Source organism: Myiozetetes cayanensis, unplaced genomic scaffold (assembly GCF_022539395.1).
Source record: "Myiozetetes cayanensis isolate MyiCay16 unplaced genomic scaffold, myiCay2020 scf9, whole genome shotgun sequence".
NCBI classification, from domain to species: domain Eukaryota; kingdom Metazoa; phylum Chordata; class Aves; order Passeriformes; family Tyrannidae; genus Myiozetetes; species Myiozetetes cayanensis.
The window spans coordinates 18798671-18823588 of record NW_026088185.1 but is presented as its reverse complement, the minus strand read 5'-3'; the positions used below and the strand labels follow the sequence as shown (position 1 = coordinate 18823588).

General features: G+C 38.5%; 2 protein-coding genes across 11 annotated transcripts in view; one reads left to right on the top strand and one right to left on the bottom strand.

Moving 5' to 3' along the window:
* FASTKD1 (FAST kinase domains 1) overlaps nucleotides 1-24918 on the bottom strand; it is a 49232-nt gene that overhangs the window by 21509 nt on the left and 2805 nt on the right. For 3 of the 10 annotated variants that reach the window (XM_050340293.1, XM_050340294.1, XM_050340292.1), the window contains exons 2-17: nucleotides 24363-24444; nucleotides 23885-24061; nucleotides 23117-23605; nucleotides 22663-22731; nucleotides 21648-21773; nucleotides 20033-20431; nucleotides 18818-18928; nucleotides 17666-17797; nucleotides 16196-16682; nucleotides 15327-15432; nucleotides 14702-14830; nucleotides 13812-13943; nucleotides 12660-12773; nucleotides 12275-12416; nucleotides 11388-11505; nucleotides 8611-10050 (exon numbers count right to left, since the gene is read on the bottom strand). In XM_050340293.1, coding sequence (XP_050196250.1) covers nucleotides 9961-10050; nucleotides 11388-11505; nucleotides 12275-12416; nucleotides 12660-12773; nucleotides 13812-13943; nucleotides 14702-14830; nucleotides 15327-15432; nucleotides 16196-16682; nucleotides 17666-17797; nucleotides 18818-18928; nucleotides 20033-20431; nucleotides 21648-21773; nucleotides 22663-22731; nucleotides 23117-23451 — 2490 coding nt within the window. In that variant the 5' untranslated portion in view covers nucleotides 23452-23605; nucleotides 23885-24061; nucleotides 24363-24444 and the 3' untranslated portion in view covers nucleotides 8611-9960. Of the gene's footprint in view, nucleotides 1-636; nucleotides 717-5367; nucleotides 5904-8610; nucleotides 10051-11387; nucleotides 11506-12274; nucleotides 12417-12659; nucleotides 12774-13811; nucleotides 13944-14701; nucleotides 14831-15326; nucleotides 15433-16195; nucleotides 16683-17665; nucleotides 17798-18817; nucleotides 18929-20032; nucleotides 20432-21647; nucleotides 21774-22662; nucleotides 22732-23116; nucleotides 23606-23884; nucleotides 24062-24362; nucleotides 24445-24918 lie in introns of those variants that run through there. The other 7 variants (XM_050340291.1, XM_050340288.1, XM_050340289.1 and 4 more) reach the window with 4 other exon arrangements.
* On the top strand, nucleotides 76-7800 carry KLHL41 (kelch like family member 41). The gene is made up of 6 exons (XM_050340303.1): nucleotides 76-1332; nucleotides 3996-4153; nucleotides 4243-4350; nucleotides 5191-5376; nucleotides 6687-6833; nucleotides 7655-7800. Exons 1-6 carry the CDS (start codon nucleotides 76-78, stop codon nucleotides 7764-7766), a joined length of 1968 nt encoding a protein of 655 aa, XP_050196260.1. The 3' UTR covers nucleotides 7767-7800.

The following is a 24918-nucleotide window of genomic DNA, read 5'->3' as shown; positions in this document are numbered from 1 at the left end:
CTTTCAGTCTTTGACAGCTGCAAGAGCAGCTCTGTTTTTCCAAACCATCCATCCTAAATTCCGACCTGTAAGGGTATGGACCTATATTTAGCTACTGAGATTAAGTTGCAGAGGCTTCAGGCAGGGCAAAAAGCACATTGGCCTGCCTTTTTTACAGACAGACCTTTGGGCAGGCAACAGCTAAAGCTTTCTACTCCCTCCCCTTTCCTAAGTGTTTGTGAAATGGATTCCCAAAGGGAACTCACTGAAGAGCTCAGACTTTACCAATCCACCCTCCTTCAAGATGGCCTCAAGGAGCTCCTCGAAGAGAAAAAGTTTGTAGATTGCTCTCTAAAAGCTGGTGACAGAAGCCTGCCTTGCCACAGATTGATTCTGTCGGCATGTAGCCCTTACTTTCGTGAGTATTTCTTATCTGAGCAAAGTGAAGAGAAAAAGAAGGAGGTGGTTCTAGATAACGTTGACCCCAACGTCCTGGATATGATTGTCAAATACCTTTATTCAGCAAGTATTGATCTTAACGATTCGAACGTACAAGATATTTTTGCTTTGGCCAGCCGCTTTCAGATCCCTTCTGTGTTCACTGTGTGCGTCTCCTACCTTCAGAAGAGGCTTGCTGTTGGTAACTGCCTGGCCATCCTTCGATTAGGTGTTCTGCTTGATTGCCCAAGACTCGCATTTTCTGCCCGTGATTTTGTTTCAGATCATTTTGTGCAGATCTGCAAAGAAGAGGACTTCATGCAGCTTGCCCCACATGAACTTATCTCGATTATTTCACCTGACAGCTTAAATGTAGAGAAGGAAGAACTGGTATTCGAGGCAGTAATGAGATGGGTCCGAACAGACAAGGAGAACAGAGTAAAGAGCCTGGGGGAAATTTTTGATTGCATACGTTTTCGTCTTATGCCAGAAAAATATTTCAAAGAACAGGTTGAGAAGGATGATATCATTAAAAGCAACTCAGACCTTCAGAAAAAAGTAAAGATCATTAAGGATGCTTTTGCTGGAAAACTGCCTGACTCTAGCAAAAGCACAGACAAGTCAAGCAAAGGGGAGGTGAATGGCGATGTAGGAGATGAAGATTTACTGCCTGGCTACCTAAATGACCTTCCCAGGCACGGCATGTTTGTCAAAGACCTAATTCTTCTGGTTAATGACACTGCTGCAGTAGCTTATGATCCTCTTGAAAACGAGTGCTACCTTGCAGCCCTGGCAGAACAGATTCCCAGAAATCATTCCAGTATAGTCACCAAACAAAATCAGGTCTACATTGTCGGAGGACTGTATGTGGAAGAGGAGAACAAGGATCAGCCTTTCCAGTCATATTTCTTCCAGGTACAAGCTTTATAATTGTTGGTGCAATAGCAGGTGTTTATAAGGGTGACTGAAAAGTATTCTGAGTCTATCCCAGTGAGCTGTCTAGTCTCTTTGTATGGTGATGGAGACAAGTATCTAGAGAGAGCTATTCCTGTCTCAGAGAAATAAAACCAAGGGACTTGCATCTTCTTTTTAAAGATCAACCCCTGGTGACATCTCAGATATTAAAAGGATTAATATATTCTATCTAAGCACTGGCTTTCACTGTTTTAAGGCCCAGATTTTTCATGGTACAAATGCCTAAATATAAGTCCAGTAATATTTTTGTAAAATACCTTTTGTGTATTTCTGTTAACTTCCATGAAATTTGGAGTGCTTTAGCAGATTTAGATCTAATGGGATGTCTTTCTTGCACCTGAAATACTTGTATGACAGCAGTAATGTGTGTATTTTAAGTGCAACTTCTGTCACTAAAGCAGCAGAAGTCCTTTTGTCATGTCTACATTTGAAAGCCTGAGGGCATTCTCAAATACATACTTTAGAGACTGAAGGCTTTTTTCTTGGCAAACTGTCAGTGTCAGTACACTAAATACCATGTTTCAGCTGAGTGTGATTTTATGTCTTTGTAAATCTGAATAAATATAAGCCTGATTAAACCAACTGTAACTCCACAATATATATTCCAGGAAAATTAGCAAATATACGGTTTGGCATGCTTACACCATAAACTAAGTCTGTCGTGGGTTTAATGATATGTTTTGGGGGATATTTGAACTATTTTATGATGAATTCTGCAATAAGCTGCTTAGGTACATCCTTACATCCTTAGGTACATTGGCCTAAAAGAGTGAAAGTCATATTTCAATATGAAGTAAAGCACAGTAACAAGCAGTGATAGAATTTTAAAGCCTTCAGATATTAAAAAATGTAAATATTGCTTAGAGGAGCATGGCTCACTGTGACTTCACACACAATGAAATAGTTGGTTTCAGACAGTTGTTACATCAATGAGAGGGAAATCTTAGTTTGCTGGGGAGCGGTTAACACTGTTTCATTTCCTTATGTATTTATAAAACACTAATCACTGAAGTGCAAAACTAGTTACAGAAATATTCTTCTAATATAAATGATATGTTGATGTCAGAATGTATTTATAGCCCAGAACTGAATAGTTGAAGTCTCAGGCTGCTAGAAAGGATCCTCTGCAAAACTAACCCTCAAGACTGATACCAAAAATCAATGAAGTTTTCAGAACCCTACTTTATATATTGACATCCATTTCTTGAAATCCTCTTCATTTTCTTGTCATCCTTCTGCTTGCTGCTTTAAGCAGCTTGCTGCTGTTCTCTTTTAGTTAAAATACTTGTCAGCATTAGTCGTGGCTGTTGATCTCTCTAAAATTCTAATGTGCCAAAACAGTTTTTACTTGCTGATGTTCCTTTCTCCAGCAGTGAAGTGTTGCATTTGGTAGCTCATAACTCAGGAGGAAGTAAGGCTGCCAGCTGCCACTGGCTCAAAAATGTGTGACTAGTTGATGGCCTATCAGCAGTAGAGATGTCATCTTCAAGGGGGATGCACTAAGCAAGCTGTAATCTATGAGGAGAACCTCTCATTACTGCAGCCACATCCAGCTACTGGAGAAATCCATGTCCATGAACTGCATTTCACTGTTGCAGTAAAACTTTCTGTCCAATAGTGGTGGTCTATCAAATTTGGGAGATGCATTTTAGCATGGAAACCTTGACTGTGGACTACACTTCTGGATGTTACTGAGCTAAACCCAGGCTTTCTGTCAAATGCCTTTACACGTGTGCAAGCTCACATCTTACTTACCCTGCCTTCCTGTACAGCAACAAGCATGTCTATATGCAGTAGAGGTGAGAAAATGCTCTTTTTGAATGTTAGAGATCATTCAGGTTCAATTGCAAGTTTGCAGATCAGAAAAAAAAAACAAAAAACAAGGCACCACAGTTCTTGTGGTTTTTTTTTTCTTCTTGTTCTCCTTCTGCTGCTTTTCCTTAGGTGTTTTCAGCATATCAGATGTGAATCAAGACAACCATGAGAGTACTTTAGTAGGGATGAAATCAATATTATTGCCAAGGGAGCTGCAGTGCCTACCTATTTTGCTTAAGAGTGAAGTCTTTATTCATTGTGTCTTCAGAGACCTTGTGAGTTTTGTGATGAAACATCACCGCTGTTGCTCTAGGGATTGCAGAAGAAACATCTGTGCCATTTGTCACATGATATATCCCTGAAGAACTGTGCAAGCACGTCTGGCATCTCATTGTAGCGATGAGCACAACCAGCTAAACGTATAGGTGTGGAATGGCAGGAGTGTCTGCTCCCTTGGGCAACAAGAACCACTTCTTCTCTCCAAAATGTGATAGGGAACTGAGAGTGAGGGACCTTTAAATAAGGAAGAAGAGCTTAATAAAGAGGCCAAGAAACTCTGAGGGTGAGCAGACACAGAGAGCTGTGTGGCACTGGCTGCTACATGTCAGCACAGTGAAGCAGGGGTCATCACTCATTGGCTGCACGGGGGAAGGGCAGGTTGTTCAGGCAAGCACATTTGCTGTTGAGAGACACCGAGTGCAATTAGATAAATTCTGTGCAACAACAGTCATTGTGTGGATTTTTACTCTTAGCCTTTCCTAACCCTCCCTGTTCTGATGGTCTTTCAGCTGGACAGCATCGCTGGTGAGTGGGTTGCCCTTCCTCCACTGCCATCAGCCAGGTGTCTCTTCGGGCTGGGAGAGTCCGACGACAAGATCTATGTGATAGCAGGCAAGGACCTTCGCACGGAGGAGTCGCTGGATTCAGTGCTGTGCTATGACCCCGTGTATGTTTAACATTTGGTTCTGCCCACTGAGGGCACGTAGATGGCCCATTGTTACTTGAAAGAGCCTAACAGTGATCTTTTTGTTCCAGGGCAATGAAGTGGGGGGAGATCAAAAAACTACCCATCAAAGTATACGGCCATGCTACTATCTCAAACAATGGATTGATATATTGTCTTGGTGGAAAAACTGATGATAAGTGAGTCTTTCATGACAATTTATAACATTATTTGTTTGGTCCTCAACAGATTGTATGTCCTCACACTCAGAAATCAGGGTTTCCCTTTTTTGCATCTCTTGATTAAGGTTGCTGACAGTCTGGCAAAGGGGAACATGTTATGGTTTGGAGGATATCTTTTTGGTGATAAGTTAAATTGCATACTAATTGTAATCCCAACTTGTTATTTTAATGATCATACTTATTTCTAAGGCAAATTTTACTTACACTGCAGATACAGTAGTTGGTTGTCTAAGCTATGAGGATCCCCACTGAAAGTATTTTTCCTCTCAGATAGAAATACCTAGGTGCCATGGAATTACTGTCTCAGTTTGTCCAGTTTTCTGACCTGTGATACCTGTTATACCTTAATGGGTATAACATTAAGAAAATAAAAGTTTTCACTCACACTGAACATGTGATAATTTTTAAGTGTTTGTATAGGGGATATTTAAGATACAAATTTGTCAAATAAGCCAAAACACCAGCATAATCTTTCCTCTATAACCTTTCTCGTGTATTCCTCCACAAATCCACCTGAATTGAATGTGCTGGGAAAGGATGTTGTCTTTTTCCTCTAATGTACAGTGAAGTTGCTGTCCTATGCAATGTAAACAGCATTTAACATTTGGTTTAGTTCTATGGATGTGATTAGTGCTTTGCAGACATTGCAAGGATTTACAGATTAGATATAAGAAAGGATCTGCACAAGAGGAATGAAGTGTTATCCATAAACCCACACAATCTACCTCAACTAGGTCTCACTTGGAACAAGCCAAAATTTCATGAGACATGATCACAGGTTTTCTTTTTCCTCCCCAGGAAATGCACTAATAGACTATTTGTGTACAATCCCAAGAAAGGAGACTGGAGAGACCTGGCTCCCATGAAAGTGCCTCGCTCAATGTTTGGAACGGCGATCCATAAGGGCAAGATTGTCATTGCAGGTGGTGTCACTGAGGAAGGCCTTACTGCATCTGTTGAAGCTTTTGATCTGACCACCAATAAGTGAGTGCAATATTCAAGCTATTTTAAGGTGTTCAGGTCCCTGTACTCCCACTGAGATATTTGGTCTACAATCACATCTTTAGCAACAACAGCAGCAGCTTACAGAGCCCATCTCTGGCCATTTTTCCTGCCCCACATGCATTTGCCAGGACAGCAACATTGCAAACATGCTCACCACCCTCTTTTTTTTTTTTTATAAGTCTGATTACTTTCCCAATTTAGTTGACCCCACAGCACATAAACAGGTGTGGTGCCATAATAGGGAAGAAGTGGGAGAATGAGCAAGGGCGGTGCAGTCTAGTTGAAATAGCACTGGCAATAAATGTGAAACCCCAGCAAGAGAAATCGGGTGCTTGAAGAGGACCAGCTCAATGTCCTTCAGGTACACGGCCTCGTGATGTTTTGCTGTTCACTTACCTTGTCACAGCAAATGCCATTTACCACTGATTAGTGACAGACAGGTAATTCTGCTTATTTAATATGAAAACTCCAGAAAGACTTCAAACATATGTGCATGCTCTGAAATACTATATAGAAAGAGTAATGACAGAAGAGAGTAAGTCATATCTGAAATTAGCTCACTTATTTGGTCTATATACTTTCCAATACTCTCCTACACAGCCAGAATCTTTTGCAGTCAGCATCCATCAAATGTTTTTGATTTTCTAGGAGTTTATACCCTCTGCATATGTGTCTTTCTAATCTTAATTTTCTTTGTTTTTGTTACTTTCATTACTTTTCCTTCCTATCACCTCCTCGTCTTGGTTTATTCTGTTACAGTCAAGTCACACAAGCAAGAAAGAAAAATTGGCCTATTAATTTTAATGTTGAGATTATCCAGAAGTAGGATGTTTGTGTGTTTCATATGTTCATAGGTGTGAATTGGCAGAAAAATTGAAATTATACTAATGAGCTCCAGTGACTATTTTTTAGCTCAAATTATTATGCCAATGCCACTTGAAATGAATATGCATTTTGGAAACTATAGGGAAAAATGAGAATAACTGGGGAACAATACATCTGTATGAAGTATATTACTGATAATGGTACCAGGGAACCTGTAAGAAGTGGTCTCTGGGAATAGATGTCATCACAGTGTAATTGTGTCATTTAAGACCTGCAGAAGTCCCTGTGGGGATGGAGACACTGATACTTACTGCTGATAAATCTCAGAAATTTTTCCTTTTACTAAACTATTCACTCAAGTGGCCTTGGTTCCTGAATTTGTGTCACTCATAGGAGTATCTTAGTGCATTCAGTTTACAATACTTCTCACATGTTTAAATTTGAGTTTTTCTTTTCACCTTTAGGTGGGAGGTTATGCCTGAATTTCCACAAGAGAGAAGTTCCATCAGTTTAGTCACCTTAAGCGGAGCTTTGTATGCTATTGGAGGCTTTGCAATGATTCAGCTTGAATCTAAAGAATTTGCACCTAGTGAAGTCACTGACATATGGAAGTAAGTTTAATTTTAGTCACACTTTCCTGGTGGAAACTGAGGTTTGTAGACACTGGAGATTAACATTATTTTTCTGTTTAACTCTGAAAACAATCCCTAGCACAGGTTGTAAAGCTCTTGGTGACAGATAAAAACGTTTGCTAGAAAGTAACAAATAAACATGAGACTTGGATCAGATGACTACTTCCACCTACTAATCATTTGACCAATATGAGTCATGATCTTCAGTTTCTTTAAAAGAGTAAGTTGCCATATCATTTGGCAGGTTTTAGCCTTGCCAATAAAAACATTCTCACGATATTCTTATGCAGAAAAGCATGTATACACAGTGGCCTGTACATACTGGTGTGTTAACAGTCCAATGAGTAACTGTTCCAAGAGAATCCGAATTCCCTATCTCCTAGATTTTTGCAATCTAATCACAGTATCAGTGATAAAACATCATGTCTCTGCTGAGACTCTTCAGTTGCTAATGTAAATTCAGTTTTAATTTGCAGTAGGAAGGATTCCCAAAAAAAACAACTTTATATGCAAGAATCTGAAGAAATTGAGAAGGGATACTTAAGACAAAGAGGAAGCTCTATACAAGCAATTAAAGCGTGACAGAGCCAGCAACAAGCTTTAGGGACCAGGAAAAGGACAACTCGTGCACAGGAACATCTTTCTGTTCTGTTCTAGAGGACAAAGCAGCCTTCTGTGCCACCCTTTAGCAGATGGCTGCTACGAGCCTTTGCAACAGGTGCACTGTCCTCCTTTTCGTGGATGTGTGCTGAAGCAGGGAACTAAGGAGCTATTTTCTAACCTTATTTTTTTAAATGCAGGTACGATGATGAAAAGAAGGAATGGATTGGCATCCTGAAAGAGATCCGATACGCTACCGGAGCCTCCTGCCTGGCTACACGCTTAAACCTCTTCAAGTTATCAAAACTGTAAACAACATGTTGGAAGATATGATATGGTGAGGGAGTTTCAATAGGCTCTTCTGGTTTTGTTGCATGAAAATGTCCCCAGATTGTACAGAGTTCTATAGCAGCGTGCTAATTATACTGGGAACTGTTAAACAGTTCATTTGTCTGTCCACATCTTAAGATATTTACTAGTTAACCAGCAACCACTGAATTTTTGCCAGCGTTTAAAATCCTGAAGAGCTCTAATTAACGTTGATTAGAATAAATTAAGATTTCAGCAAGGACTCCATTTTTCACACTGTGAAATTGCAAATAAAAACAGTTAGACTTCCTTGCACTCCTACAATCCAGGATATTGGTGGCTTACCCTCCAAACAATGCCCATGAATTAATTATTGTTAAATACAACTTATAGGTAGCTATTTTTATTCTAACTGGTTGGTTGTATAGCCAGATTTCCCCTTTCAGCAGCATATGTAAATCCTGCATTCTTCAGTGATATCTTGGAGATATTTTCATCACAGCCCTCAAAAAAATAATTTAGCCTGGAACTGAAATGCATGTTAAAAACAAAAGTGGCTTAATACTATGTGCCTAACAAGTGCCAGTCTCAGCCAAAGCTGTACTAGTAGCCAGACATGAGGGAGGAGAGAGAAGTTCACAAGGTTAATAGCTCTAATGTTTCACCTACTATGTTTAGGCTTCTGGTAACAAGGATTTTCCACTTTTTTTATGCTTTTATATTTATTTCCAAAGCAAATATTTTATGGAAGTTTTTCTCAGAGATCTGAGGCCAATAACAAGCATTCATAAAAAAGTCCAAGACGAGTTGATAATCAGTAAATACCTACCTATGACAGAGAGGACTTTTTCATCTAATAAAGTGTTGATGCATTTTGACATTGAAAACTTTTAACAATTAAACTTTGTTTTTAAAATTATACAAAGTATCACTTGATGCTGTCTTTTTTAATGATCAGCTTATCATCACTACCATATTGACAGGACAGATTTCTTAGCACAGCCTTTGCCCAAAACAGAGCACTCAGTTTTCTAAAAGTAGTATCTCCTCAAAGGATTTCTCCATTGAATAAAGAGGGTGTCATAATCTAAAGAATGTGAGGGTTGCCTCAGGAGGAAAGTACCAATCAGTTCTGTTGGTTTTTCCTGAATTTCCATTCCTGTCCTGATTTGTATTTAGTAAATAAAAATATTTTCTTCTGCTACTGAATAGTAAAACCAAAAAAAGTGACAGCAGATGCATAATTGCCAATTCAGAAATGCAGTTGCTTACCTCTGCCAGGTTTCAAAGGAAGTGGTAAAAGAATGTCTACTGCTTCACTAAATAAGCAAGAAAACACACCCACATTGTGTATGTGAAGGACAGGCACAGCAAGCAGTCATGAGATGATGGCAGCCGTGGGCACAATGCGGCTGCCTCTGGAAAAAGGGTCATCTGTCAAGTATGACCACCCTACAGTTTGCTCTACAATGAACATTCTGCTGCCTATTCCATTTTTTCCTTCTACATCTCAGTGTCTTGTGCCTGCTGCAGAAACCCTGGCAGGGTTTTTAGGTACGTGAAGGTGTTCCAGAAGGCTCAGCCATACTTTTGTATGCGCCACATCACAGGGTAGGAGAAGCAGCTGGAGGTTCCTCCCCACGCAACACCCTCCCCCAGCACAGTCCCCCACAGTACCTCTGTTCTGGGAGATGGAAACGGAACGGCTCTAAAAGCAGCCCTATGCTTAGTAAATTTGCATTTCAGTTTCTTGGTTTCAGAGTACAGATACTGTTGATTCCCAGCTATTCATTCTGTCACATGCTGGAGGACAGACATAGTTTCCAATAGATTGCTGACACTTCTCTCACAGTCAAGAGTATTTCCAACTTTTTTTTTGGAGAGTTTTATGTCTGGCTAAGCTTCTGTACTATTAATTTAGGAGATGATATTGTAATTTTACAGCAACACTGCCAGAGCTTTATGTGATTAAATAATAGCTTCCAGATAATGGGAAATTTTAAGCATCCTTATCTCATCTTCATGCCCCACTGTGACCTACCTTTTGCAATCCCTTTACACTTGATGCCCATGGCAAGCCTTGGTCCAGCTGACTCACAGATAAAGAGATTTTTGAAACTATATATTCCAGGATTACGAAACGCTTGGTGGTACAGGAAGTGTTTTTATGGAAATACTATAGACTGCATGTCTGACATCACTGTATTCCATACAGCTGCTGTCTCAGGTATTCTAGCTGTTCACCTTTTGTTGACAGAACCATAGAATTCCATTCAAAGTGAGGAATCTGTAGAACAGAATCATACAAACTGAGTGTTAACACTGGTATAAGCCACATACCATTCACAGCAAAGGCTCTCTGATATCTCTTGTTTTCCACTTGAAGATATTTGACCACCTGTGTCCCTCCAAAAGCTAGGCTTGCTCTAATGTGGGAATGAGTTAAGCCAGCAGCACCTGCATTCCATTAACTGGAATCAAAAGAGAGCGTTTCAGCCTTGGCGCTGAGGAGTGTGTGAATCAAACACTGAGTTTGCAAAAAGTCCTGGGAATTCTGGTTAACTGAATGACAACTCCAGGTGCTTTGGTGTTTACCAAAGAACCCTAATGACAGGGAAACTCAGAGAGAGCTCTGGGGAGAATCCCAACAACTGAATCATGGTGTGTGTGCAGCCTCATTTCTTCATCGTCTCTATTTGGTGACCCCGACACGATGCGCCTTACGGGAGTTTTGGACGACCATGACCCCAAGGGGGTAACGGAGTTAGTTCTGCCTGGGAAAAGTCTGTCTCCACTTGAATTCATTGGCTGCACTCTAATACTGGCAAGATCCATTTCTCAGTGTAAGATTCTTTATGTAAGTATAGTCAGTTGCAGAAATGTAAAACAGATGCCCACACAATATAGGCTGTGATAACTCCTTTACACCATCTCCCACCTTTGAAAACCCAAATTGAGAGGAAAATCCCAGGCCACTGTAGTTTGTAATGTTAATCTATTAGACTGGAATAGTGTAGCAGTAGTATAACATGAGAAAAGATGATTATTCTGTTTAAAAGAAAAAGAAAACCAACCAAATTTAAGCTAAAAGAAGGATTCCAGCTAAAATTAGGGCAATTAAATATACAGGAGCCTCTGAATTCATGAGCCTCCATTACCAAAATGTTTCATTGCCGATGGCTGTGAATTATCACTGGCCACTAGTGTTCCCTGTCATACACCATCACTGCAGGAGACAAACAGCATCCCTATCCCACCTGGCAGCTGCCAAAACTTGGCACTCCAAACCACTCAAGGGTATGTTCAATCATCTTCTACTGTAGAAATCTTTAGTGAATTGAACTGAAACTCTCATTTCACTTGTTCTCCTTTACTCAATAACATAAGACTGAGACCTTTCGACTTCAGTTTTGCTTCAGCCTCTTTCAGAGAAGGTGCAAGTTCTATGAAGTCCTTAAATAATTTTGAGAACAGCTTGGAATTTTCTCCCTAAATACAAAAATTGCTCTTACCCAGTAAATGCTTTTAATTATAAAAACTGTCTCTGAACGTGTTGCATGGAAAATGGATCATTTTGCACTATGGATACAACTCAGAAAGGACAAAGGATTGCTGACTGCTCACCTGAACTACACGGTATCCCAGCATTTCCAGGTGCCGTTTTTTCACTGCAAGTTCTCCTTTCAGATGACGTGAATAATCTTTGCTAAAAGCTCTTGAATCAAGAAATTCCAAAGCAATTCTGCAAACAGCAAAGATGTGCATTTACTTTCAGGTCCTACCCAAATAGCAAGAAGTGATTTCTCTAGTTCAGTATTGATAGCTGCAGCAAGACTAGATAAACCTGACAATTCACAGAAAAAGAAAATTAAACAACTCCCTGAAAACAGACAAAACATTTTCCTCTTATTCATCTAGAGATACTTCAATTTTACATGATTTAGAAAAAGCATTTTTTTCCCTGCATCTGTCTTTGCTCAAATGGTAAAAACAGCTAACTAGCATTTTCAAGGCTAACATTTGAAGAGGTGAAAGGGAAAGAGTATTCCAATCTCATGAAACACATTTCAAGAACATGTACTGGGTCTGGCTGGGATGAAGGTACTTTTCTTCATGGCAGTTTGTCTGGTGCTGTGTTTTGAACTTGTGACCAGAACAGTGTTAATGACACACCAATATTTTGGCTATTGCTGAAGAGCTATTGCTTGCACAGCATCAGGACTTTCTGTTTGTCACCCTGCACCCACAGTGCAGACATGGACAAGAGGTCTAGGCTGCAGGGACAAGAGGTCAGGAAGGGAATGAGTGTGCAACTGTTTGGGAGCAGATGTGGCCGACCCGCCACACCCTGGAAAGGTAAACTTCATTAGACTAAGGAAAAAGCAACTCAAAGATAAATAGCATAAAGGTTGCAACAAACATTTAGGACATAAGCATCAAAAACGTGGCCTAAACTGGATGTTAACTTGGAAGCTTGGGAGAGCTAACGTGCAAGAATTCGATGTACTAACCTCTGAGCTCCTGGGGGCAGAGCCTTTCTCCCTTCGTCCTTGATGTCACATCTCAAGTGTATTCCCCCCCCATCATCCAAAGGTATATTCTGAGCCATATAGGAAAGAGGCTTTTTATTTTCATCCAGGACACACTCAAAATCTATCAGAAAACACAGCAAACCTGTTTACTGACAAAAGTGAAAGAATTTGATCTGTCACAGTGTTTATTTCTAGAAAAACTAAGTGATAGACAAAATTAAAGATATCAAACATTATTTGATATTACGCAGATCTTTTTAGAAACTGTATTTTACACAACAATTTCTTCTTTGCAATAACTTGTGGCCACATGAAAACGGGCTTCCTAATCTTGTAAACAATCCTTAGAGTATTAACTTCTCACCTATTTCATAGTAGTATGGTGTGAGAACAGATATCCTGGAGTACTGGCTCCCTCCTAAGATCTCTGTCAGCATTCTGTGAACGTGCTGTCGCACTGGATTTATTCGGCTCATACCTACAAAGACAAAACAAAGAATTCATACATCAAAACTTCCACAGCCAAAACTCTGAACAGAGCACTTTGAGATGTTGCATTTTTGACAGTCAGGCTATTGAATTACATCTTTTCCACAGATGCCTGGTGTTATTCCATCATAATTCAGAGACCAAGTGATCACATTTTAGATGGAAAGTAGCAGGTGTGTGCTATTAAGCATAAATTTCAAATCCAGACTTTCCATTCGAGGATTTTTCTGATTCACATGCTACAAAACCTTTAGTTACAGGTTTCACCTGTTGGATTGTTTGCTTTTAATTGCATTTGGACACTTAAGATTTACTCGTCTTTATTACAGGCACACCACACTATACGTCACTTCTCTGTCTGTTGCAGAATAACACTTTGCTCCAAAACATCTTCAGTCTCTGAGAGACAAAGTAGCTGAGTTCTGTGGACAGTAAAGCAGATCTCCCCATGTGAATTAGTGGAGGATAGATACTCTTTGCATTAGCTGGATTTTCTGAATTCATCACTCTTCTGAAAGATCTCAGCTGCTACACTGATCGCTAGCCTACTTCTCTGTCTCTCACCCCTGATGGATCTTGATTCTTTAGAGGAAGAAGATAGGAGCAATTTCAAAAGCAAGAAGTAAAAATGTTCACATTGAAAAATTTAAGTCAAGCTCAGCCTTGTAGGTGAAGTAGGGAACAAAGTGACCCATCTCCTCCAGCAGACAACTCTAATTCTTCCTCCTGCATTTCCATCCTTCATGCCATATACACTGTTTCTGTTTATTTAAATTTTATTTCTTAAAAAGAAAAATCCCATCTCTATTACATTAATTATCACAAGGAAAACTGCTTTGCTCTCTGTTGCACTACTAAGAGGTTGCACTTTCCAAGACACGCTCAGCAAAGAGTGGGTGGCACCTTCCTGATCTTCTATGGTTGTGGTAGTGTCAACCTGACAGTTTTAGAAGAAACATGTAGTAGACTGCCGAAAATAGACTATTATTAGAAACAAGGGCAGGTTTTCTACTCTTAGGTTGCTTACTGTTATGAAAGACACGTTGACAGTACTGCTCATGAAACCAAGGGATGTGAAACTCCGGGCATTCCAGACAGACTGCTCGGTTCAATTTCATGAGGCGAGAGCAGACCCTCTGCTTTACGGTATCAGGCAGGACTGATTAAAAAAAAAAAAAAAAACAGACATAGAAAGGTGTAAACTGCAATGTGAAAAATCCAACATATTGACCTAAATGGCTACCTCTGAATTCTTTACTAAAAGTGCAAGTGTCAGTATACTATGGCATTTATAAAATCCATGCTGCAAAATTTTAGAAAGATGCTCAAAAGGCCTGAGGAAAAAATGAAAAGAAACAGTTCTGCTCAATGTTAAGCATGACAGCAAGACAGAAGACAGAAATTGCTTCTATCATTCAACTTTTAATGAAGTACTTGAAGGAAAAATGGCAACAATACATTGATAGGGAACAACGTGCAGGTAGAGAGAGACAAAATAAACACTCAGTCTCTTATTTAGAGAGAAGAGTCTGGTAGGACTCTTGCAGGCAAGAATCCCACATGATTTCTTGAGCTTTGTGACTATTTCTGGTAATAAACGCCAGAGTCAGGTAATTTCATTTCCAGTAAAACTGAAGAATTATTATATACTGAGTACAATAAGTTGACTATAAAATTTGCTTTATATGACCTTTTCTCACCTGCAATATAAGTCTGTACTTTCAAAATAAAGCATACATTTTTGTTCATTCTTTCCCTTTTAGCACTCAAATCATGACTAGATTATATAGAGGGGGTCTTTCTAGAAAATGGAATAATTTAAAGAGTAATTCTACTTCTCAAGTCATATGTAGGTCCACAGTTGCATTTTATGCCAAATACTACACAATCAAATTCCTCAGAGAGCAAGATATCTACCTTTAAGTTGAGCATCCAGTTTGCTTAGGAAAGAAACATTAAATATCGTTGTTATCAGAACAGGAGGAAAATACCCAGCCACTGCCAAAACGTGACCAAGGAGCACCAAGTGATAAACTTCAAAACAACCTTTAAAAAACAGAAATCTATATTAACACATGACAAAGTTGAAAGGATTTGCAGTGCCCTTCTCCTGGCCCCCCAAATTGTCTAATTTTCTGTCTTAATGTACTACACAAGTTTCTACACATTTCCTCTACAACTTTAACCATTTATTTGTGATGAATCACAAAATGTATCCTGTTCACAAAGGACAATTCCTTGGGGAACACCACAACAATTCTGTGCAACAGCAGCACAGTGAATTAACCAGAATTTTCACTTGCTTTTTACTACACTAAAAATTCTTTGCTAGTCCCTTATTAACAGTAATTTTTAAAGGGTGAAATGAAACCCAGCATTGAATCTTTGTAATGGTTTAACCCAGTAAGCAGAGTATTAGTAGTAACATACATACTTTTTCTTTGCTTAACAGAAGTGCCATTCTATTCCTATTTTCATTCTGTAAAAATAACTTTCAGCGACATTTATTTGGTGTCAGAATATCTTTGTCTAATGCACTTACTCAAGTTAGAAGTAAGATGTTGGATACAACTCTTAAAGAACTCTTCATTGTCATAATTCAAAGTAGAGAAAAGGAAGAGAATAAAATAGATTTCGGAGGGGTGGATCTGGAAAAAAAGACATCCAAAATCAAGTCATTGCAAAATATCATAATATTGCTTTACAATAAAGAAGAGTTTTATACTTCATTCAGAATTGGGAGATTTAAAACTAGATGAGCTGTTTTCTAATTTTTTTGTCAACTATTCCTGGAGGAAACAATAAAAAAATAAAATGCAGAAATAATTGAATTTGCAGCAACAACTAAAACTTCAGATGTATTTCATGTAGATGATCCAAGTGTTTCTATATACTTAAAGAACCTTTCAAAAAGATTTTGCATTAAATGCTCTTAAAGATACTAAACTGCAATAGAATAAAATCAAAGATTTATATGAACTCCAGACTGAGAATGAGGAGGAAAAAAAGACATTAAGAAAAAAAAGAGTAATTTTACCCAAAAAGACGGGCTACTGGGGAAACCCCCACAACAATGAGTAACGTTAAAATATACAGCAGGTGATGTGGCTATTTATAAAGAAGTTTTGAAAAAAAAATTAAGATGGTCAAATGTAAAGTTGAATGCAATGGATTATGGCTGACCTATACTGACTGAACAGTAAGAAATAAAAACTAATGAGAAGTAAGTGCAAAGTTATATAAACAGAAGCAAAACAGTTTTGAGTGAACACAAAAAAAGATGAGCTCCAAATCAGATACATTGAATAAAACTCTTAGAAACACAGTGGATTGTGCTCTGAAACGCATCAACACATGAACCTCTCCTTTTTTACCCAATAACTCACACAGTAGACAGAAAAGCTCTAATACCTTGTCTATATTTTCAACAGTCACAGAAGCTATTCTGTCAAATAAGGCAGGACAACGGTGGTTTGTTTTTTGGAGGAAAAAAGACAGTGGTAATACATTTGCCCATGTTATTTGGTCTATCAAGCGCTGACACATGGCCATGGTTTCCTCATTCAGGACTTCTTCAAACCACTCTCCATTCACATGTGTAAGTTCTTCCAACAGACGATTTAAGCTGTTGGTTTTCTGAAGCCTCTCAAATCCACAGTCATTTAGTTTTTGCAGAAGCTTTGCACATAGCTCAGAACTGTTTTGCCAGTGCAACTGGTCATGATGATTCCATTTGACAAGAGCTGTAGCAATGCAATTCAAATGATGGAGACTGCATTGAGGCAGAACTGCTGCTGCTTTGTTTATAATCATCTCCTCCACTTGAAAAGAAGGCAGCATGGCCAGAACACGAATTATGGCTGCAGTATCAGCAGGTATCACACTAGATTTTAAATAACTGGAAGAAACGTGGAAATAAAAACAGTTCATCAATAATGACAAAGCGCAAGTGTTAAAAAACCCAAATAAATTACATGCATGAAAATTTTAATTTAGAAGTCAAAAGCTGCATAACAAATATAAAATAAGTAGAATATTAATACTGTGGTAGAAATCCATACCTTTAGGAACTACCATGTTTTTTTAATTAACTTCTTCCTTCTAATTTATTCAAAACTGAAAAAAGGGAAGAAGACAGGGAGCAGCTCAGTCAGCTGGAGAGGCTTTAAATATTAAACACAGAAGTCATTATTAAGGCCAGAAGGTCCACATTTGTTAAGGGTGTCTGGGTTTCTGGGCCTGGTTCATTTCTCTGATTTCTGTCCTAGGGAGCACCAGGTTCTGAGGTGCCTGAGGAACATAAAGGAATCATCAGCAAAAAAATAGCACAGCCAAGGCACTACATTCCTATAGAAGCTGAGCAATGGAAGCAAGATCTCTTCTCCAGCAATTCCAGAAACTGTTTCCCTCTCTGCTGCAACTGCACAAGCCTAAGAATTAACTGGACAGTTCTTCAATCAAACAAAAAGTACTTCTGCTTCACGCTTTCACTTGTCCCAACCAAGGCATCCTTACTGCCTGTTTTTCATTACTTCTTCCATCAGACATCAAAGGTGACATTAGTACCTGCTCTTCCTATAAATAACCAATCAAAATTTCCTGCCATTTCAATATTGCAGTGACCAAAGGAATAAAGGGCAAAAAATACTTTTGAAAGGCATTATATCCATTAGCATATACTGTTGGGTCTATAAACAAGACAACATCCACTTCCTATCCTCTGATTTAGGTGTTTAAAAGAATCAAATATTGTAACAGTTTGTTACTTTCTTCATATTTTATGGAAACAAAACACTTGAACATCTTAGCTTGTAATTTGAAATCTTCAGTAGAGAATTGTTTACTACTTAAATAGCTACAGTTCCAAGAATACACACTTACCCTAACAGTAAAATTTTCAGTTTGGCAAACAGCTCCAAATTGCGGCATCGCAACCCCATCAAGTACTGCGTTAACTTCACCAGCTGTAATACATGGTAGCTATCCAAGTGCTTGTGCAGAACAGAAGCCATTCTGAACACAAAGAGAAAAAGATGATGTGATATTAAGCTAATACAAAAGATACTGCAAACCCCAACATCCCACATGAAGAAAGGGTGTCCTGTGGTGCACAGTACGTGTATATGGAGGGTTTCACACACCTGCACTCCTCTCCACACCAGTTTTGACACTGTTCCCCAAAGACACAGCAGCCTCTCTACATTTAGTGAACTGCAAAATTAAAACCCTCATCACAGCAAATCAGCTACTTCACACTAATAACTTCTGGTTCAGATTTCACAATCAGTTAAATTCAGAGTGGATCAAGAATAGAATAAACTAGAACAGCAACACCAGCTTCAGCATGACTGCACTCACTGTTGGTCTAAGGCTGCAAAGAGGGGGACAGATCTGCAGGGAAAGATAACACCTTAAGATCTTCTTCGGCCAGTGAGATTCCAGGAGAAAAGGCATGAATTCACCTTTAGTATTCCTTGGATCCACAGCACACAAGTATGTCCTTTTTCTTCCAAGGATCTGTTTGGTTCATACAACTACCTTCAATCCAGTTATTGCTCACAATCTGTATGTAACTCTGCTGCATCTCTGATGTACATCTTCTGTGCCCAAAACATCAGCTGCTTTCCCCTTCATTGTATGATAGGTACTACCTCTCCCTATAAACAGTGTTCAGTTTACAACTGCAGAAAACGTGGACACGTTCTCTTTTATCTCCTGAGTTTACAGTAACTGGCAGGGGCTAAGTTTACTGCAATGAGATCACATATTTGCAAATAAGCCAGATATAATATGGCATTAACTTGGAAGGGTTGAAATGCTTTTCTATGAGATTCCTAAATTTCTTCAATTACTTCTGGGTCAAGCTGCAATATTCTAAAATCTGCATAAGCTAATTATTTGTAGTGTTGATGCATTTGTGTGCAAGTGACACACCCTCCACGCCTCACTTACTGGATATTACACAGTTTTCCACACTAAATGGAAGTAGTTTACCTAGGCAATACACCTTCTTAGTAGTATCAAAAAAATTACTTTTCAAGTAGATGAGAATGTCTGCATTTCATTTTCTGCATTGTCTTCAGTATCACCAATACCTGGTGACCGCTAAATTCTTCAGCCATGTGTGCTGCAGTTACCAGCAACCTAAAGGGGAAAAGACATATTTTCCAATGAAAAACAGATGAAAATCTCCACCAAAGATTGCAGCGATTTTCTTTGTTTATGAGGGAAAGAACCAAAAGACTGCTTCAGGAAATACAGGAAAACAAATTCCAGATACTTTTGTTCTCTAGACTTTTCTTCTAAACAGCAGACCTGTATAGCACAAGTAAAGGGGTGTGTGTTGGATCAGTGCATATTGTTCTAGATGCTAGAAACCAGTGAGTCCAACAATTCTAAAAGTAGACAAGAAGTAGGGAAGATATTTAAAGACTCTACACAATTCATAATCAATCAGGAAGCTACAGATAACAGAATCAAACATGAACTGAAGTGGTCTTGGGGCAGTTAAAAAGTCAGTGTGTACCACAAATTAAATAAATAAATAATATAGGAAAAGTTTTTGGAACTAAGTCAGCTATGGCAAAACCAACACAGGCTTGCAGTATATCCACATCTCTGAATAGAGGTAGATGTTCATGAAGGAAACTATGAAAATATGACTCATTGTAATAAATAAGGTAAATTCTGCCTAAAACTTGAGAGACCCATGAGCAACACCACTCCAAGTAGGATTTTGTGGCACAAGAGAAAAAATCTATCACACAATACCCTGATTGCTAAATAAATGCCAAAGCGGTCCCTGCTGACAACCTTTCATGAAGAACAGGATGTCAGCAATCTGGTATAGGACAAGACTCAGGCTGCTGAGTTACTGCCAGTCTTAAAAAGGAAAAAGCAACACATACCACTGCACATACTTCTCAGGGGAAAGACAGAAAGCTTTTTACTACCATCCCCTGTGAAAGGAAGGCTGTAGTCTAAGAGACAGAGCTACAAGATGGCCTTGCATAACAGCATTCACATACCACTTGATTGCTAGATCCAGCTTTCTATGCAACTGTCTCAAAACAAACTGCTTTGACAATGTTTCCAAAATTAAATCATGAATGGCTAAAAAGTTACACCAGGAAACATAAGGCTCAGCTCACAGGTGGGCTCAGAAATTCCTCCAAACATTAATACATTTTTAATTTCTGTGCAAGAAAATGCGTATCATAAATAAGACAAAATCATTAATAAACTTACCTTTCTCTTACCTTGGATTCTGCCATAGGTCCAAGAGCAAAAAATAATTTTGCAAAGGTTTCAGGATTGTAACAATCATCTATAGTTTCAGACAGCAGCTGGTTAGCAACCAAGCGGAATTCAGCATTGTCAAAACCCAGCTGCTCGTACAGTCCAAAAATATTACTAATACTGTGGATATCAAGATGGGAGGCACTTTTCAGGAAAACCCTGTTGCATTTTTCTAGCAACGGATGATATTTCAGTTTAACATTTTGAAGAAACTGTAGCAATCTTTTGGCATAGTTGAAGTGGCCTTCATTCTCTTCTTCCAAGAGCTCTTCAGCCTTGTGTAGTAATCGATCTCGAAAACTCTGTGAGATAACATCAGATATGCTGACCATCAAAACTGACAAGATCCTAAAAAATTCAAAAGATTTTACACTTACACATTGAACATAACAAGCAGTAAATTTTAGACTTCCTAAATAAACCACACAAAGAAAGGAACAGTAGTCAAGGTGCTGCTGGCTTCTGGGCAAAAAGGAATTTTAAATCCAATGCAGAAAAAAACAGATGAGCAAAAACCATTTATCCTTCTACAGTAAAAATTCTGCTTTTGTTGAACTTCTGAAACGATTGGGATTTTTCAGCCATCTCTAACAAAGTTGTATGTGATAAAAGCATTTGCCTAAAGCGTGAGTCTGATTTGCCCGATTCAGATTTGCAAAAAGATCTTTAATGCTCAATAGACACCAAAGAAACAAACAATTCTCAAGTCACAGAATGGGGAGAAGAGTCATCGTCACTCCTAAAGAAAGAATCCCTTCCTGAGGGAATAAAACTTATGACCACAGGGAGAGTCACTTCTGTAAAGAAATGGAGTCCCATTCAATGAGTTTCATGTGCAAGCTCCTCACATCTGCAAAAATAAGTGTTGGCACTGCTAATGCTGTATAGAGCAGAAAAAACAAAGAGAAGCCTTCACTATAATGGCCCAGGGGGAACTGAGGCAAGAAAAAAGAAGCTTGGACTTTGGCTAGGGCTGTCTTTAAGTAGTTTTAATATTAGGGTAATGTGTGGGACATGCTAGCAAGAGAATTCATTAATTCAATGTGACCCAAAAAAAAAAATACTCTGAAGAGAAATAAACACAACATTTCTTTTAAACTTCTTATTGCTATTCACAATAGCTAACTAAATCCATAGTTAAGTCATAGTAGAGAAACTACCAATGTCAGGGAAGAAAAACACCTTCTGGTGAGTCAATAGCCTCTAAATTATCAAAAAGTCCACATTAAATTTAGAATCAGGATAAAGCTGATTCTAAATGTCTGCTATATTGTTCTACTGTAAGTAGAACAGTGGAAACTAATTAAATCTTTATAACCAATCTAAACAGTCAAACACTAGTTTTAGTTGTTTAGATTGCTTATAAAGAAATCCTTCGTAAAATCATTGGAAAAACGCATTCACCTGTCAAACAACACATGAACACAGAACACTTCTTTCCCACAAACTCCAAATTGAAGAAAAGCAACCTCCAATTGAGAAAAAAGGAAAGTGTTCAGGAAAGGCAGCACAGTAATTGTGACATAAGACTTCTCCTGCTCCTCAGCTTCATTCTGACACTTACCTTACATCCTGTATAGAATCCAGTTTCATGTCCACAATATGAGCTACTTGGCCAATTATGGGACTGAAATGCCTGCGTTGTTTGTATAAGCACAGTGTGAATTTAGACAGAGCTGGCAAAGTAAGCCTATCAAGACATCAAAGACAAACAGAAAGAATATTTACCTTTTATTTCTAATGAATAACTAAAGACAAAAATCTACTTCAACAATCACATAAAAAGAAAGTGTATATTCAAATTACAAAACAAGGAAACAAAATACCTAAGCAAAACATCTAAGTGTTTAATATTAAAGTATGTTGTGCATGTGGAACTCTACAAAAATCAGTTGTTCTTCACTTAGCCAGACCAGCCTAATAAAGATTATAGTCTCAAGCAATGATGTGAAATACATAAAATGAATGTGAGCAATTTATTACCTGAATATCACTTCGTGTTCAAGCTACACTGTATTAATTTACCTGTCAAGATGCCCCACGTGTTAAGCTGAAAGAGGCAATTCTGTGGTGCTGGTGCCAAGACTGACACTAACTTCTGCCATTACCCTAAATTACAGAATGAAAACTACAATGTCCAGAAAAAAGATATCAAAGCAAGCCAACAAAAACAACAACAAAATGCACAATAGGAAAATATTGCTGCTTTAAGATGTTTTTACTAAATTGAGATGAGCAGGCTTCTAACAACCATGTATGAGCTGAACAGCAAGCACCAAGATAAAACTGTAAATATTAAAACCTGCAATTTCCTTCAAACACAGAAATCTCCACAGACATTATATTTCAAAACTTTAAATGTTGGTCTCTGTTTTTGCAGCATCTGAATCTCTCATGTATTTGTATACCAAAGTCTGTATGTATAATTTCCAAAACCTTCAAAAATACAACTGACATTTACAATACTCAGATTATGTTTTAAACATACGTACGCTTTGAGAACTCTTGTGTAACCTCACATGCGGCAAATCATGCTTGCACCGTACACCTTTCAAAAAGCACAGCAACCCAGTACTTGCCTTTCTAATCTTTTCCATGCTTCTATAACAAGTGCTTGTGCTAGAGAATCATGGTCTTCAACATTAAGCCTTCAAAAGAAAGACATAATAGTTTGAAGTTTGCTCCCATAGTTATAAAGAAATAAGACATATGTCCATTCATTATTTATCATGTTTTACTTTTCCATCGCTCCCTCCATTCAAACAGATTATAAACATTTAATCATAAAACATATTTATCAGGAGTGCAAAACAGACCTGTTCTGCCTGCATCTCAAAAACTGAAGCACAGGACACTACACCATCTGTGTCACACAGAGTACAGAAACTGTGACAGGGCAGCCTCCCAGTCTCCCTGGGATCACTATAGGCATCCTCCCTATAAGGATAGGATGGCTAAATAGTCAAAATTCCCTCTCTTTTTATTACCAAATACAAAATATATATACATGGAATTCAATTTAATGCTCTTTACCTCAGAATACTATATAAGATGTCCACTACGACCTCATCTTCCATGTGTTTCACCTTGTTTTCTGCCAAAGCACAAAGGGTAAGAAACTGGGAGTGATTTTTCACATAGTCAGTAGTCCTTAAGAGAAGCGGCCTCTCCTTTTGCAATTGCCACAGTACGTTGAATGCAATTCCCAGATGCTTCTCAGAAAGTCCGGCCTTGTTCCTTCCAACAAGGCTGAACACTTCATCTTCATGGGTGCAGCTATTTATCTGGCTCAAAAGCAGATCACTACACAGAGTCCGAGCTTGGCAACGCCTCAGTGTAAACAAGCAAACCTGCCTCAAACAAAGCATTTTGCTATGCCTACCAGCTGTCTTTAAAGTGTCCAGAAAGATTATTCTTCCAGTTTTCACAGTAACAACAAACTCAAGTATTTGAAAAACAGTAGACCATTTTTCTTTGATCCCATATGGTCACTGTATTAAGAAGAATTCAATTCTGAGGTACCTGTAATGAGACCACATTAAAGCAGTTAAGTACAGTCACAACAACTAGGTAAAAATCAGTATCTCTACATTATAATGTTCTGAGTAAGGTAAGCTTGAGAATAACCTGCAGCCTGGTATCTTCTCATAGAAAAGCTCCCAACAATGAACACTGACATGCTTACAAATACTGTGAAGTTAGTCCACTTGGTAAGCTTTCAAATTTAGAAACCTGCCTTTAAAAGCCACGTGTGCTATCCATGCTACTACTGGGAAGGTAAAACAGAGCTTTTTAACATACCAGCACTGCATGAGTGAGGCTTGCTCATACTAAGCCATGATCCCAAACTTGGGTCCAAGAACTGCCAGAAAATTCAGGTATTGGTGGTAAAAGGAAGTAAGATGGCTTCTAGTTGGGAAGGCTGACCACCGTTGTAATACAGACTATTGAACAGTCACACGCATCAGCTGAAATCACCTGTTGTGCAAAAGAAAGGCAACCTAATTCCCCAAATTATGGTGGAAGCTACAGCCTTATCTCTTAAAATTTGCTATTAATTGGTTTCCTTAGAATATACGCCAGTTTGTACCAAGTGCTAACAACTACGTACTCTACAACCTACAACACTGGTTCCAAGCTGGGGAACACAAACCACTGGTGATAAATGTTGTGGTACACCAAAAAAGACTCATCAAATTCCCTCAACTCAGAGAGCATGGTAAAGTCTTGAAGTCTTGTTTTAGGAGGTATAATCATTAACAACAAAAATTATCAATACCTTTGGCAAACTTGAATGTTCTTCAACTGTTCACATGATTCCATCAGTGTAATGTTATTAAGGTGGTGGCAGCAGCACACAACTGAGAAAGAAAAAACCTTATTTGAGCAGTCTATGTAAGGTACTGAAATCATTCTAGGAAGTTGGATATAGGTGAATTTCTTTTGATGTCTGTAAAACAGACATCAGAGAATAAAAATCATTTAACATACTGAACTACACTGCTGTTGCTGGCACTGGGGCAGATTCAAGGAAAGCTAAAATGAAGGAATTGTAATTTATGATCGGTTATAATATGAAATGTTTTCTTCCCTATGCAAAATGAAAGCATACAAAAATAAAAGCTACAAATTTTCCAGATATTATATATTAAGTATCTTTTAAAATAATGATTTGCTTTATAGTCCCTTTTCAGATATTGCTTTTATTGCTTCTATTTGTTCCATATGGTAGTTGCCTTTACAAATAATTGACTTCCCACAGTGCTGGCAAGCTAAGCTGCAAGAAGTCAGGATAAAGTAAGTCCCTATGTAAGACGTCCTTTTCCGTTCTAGAG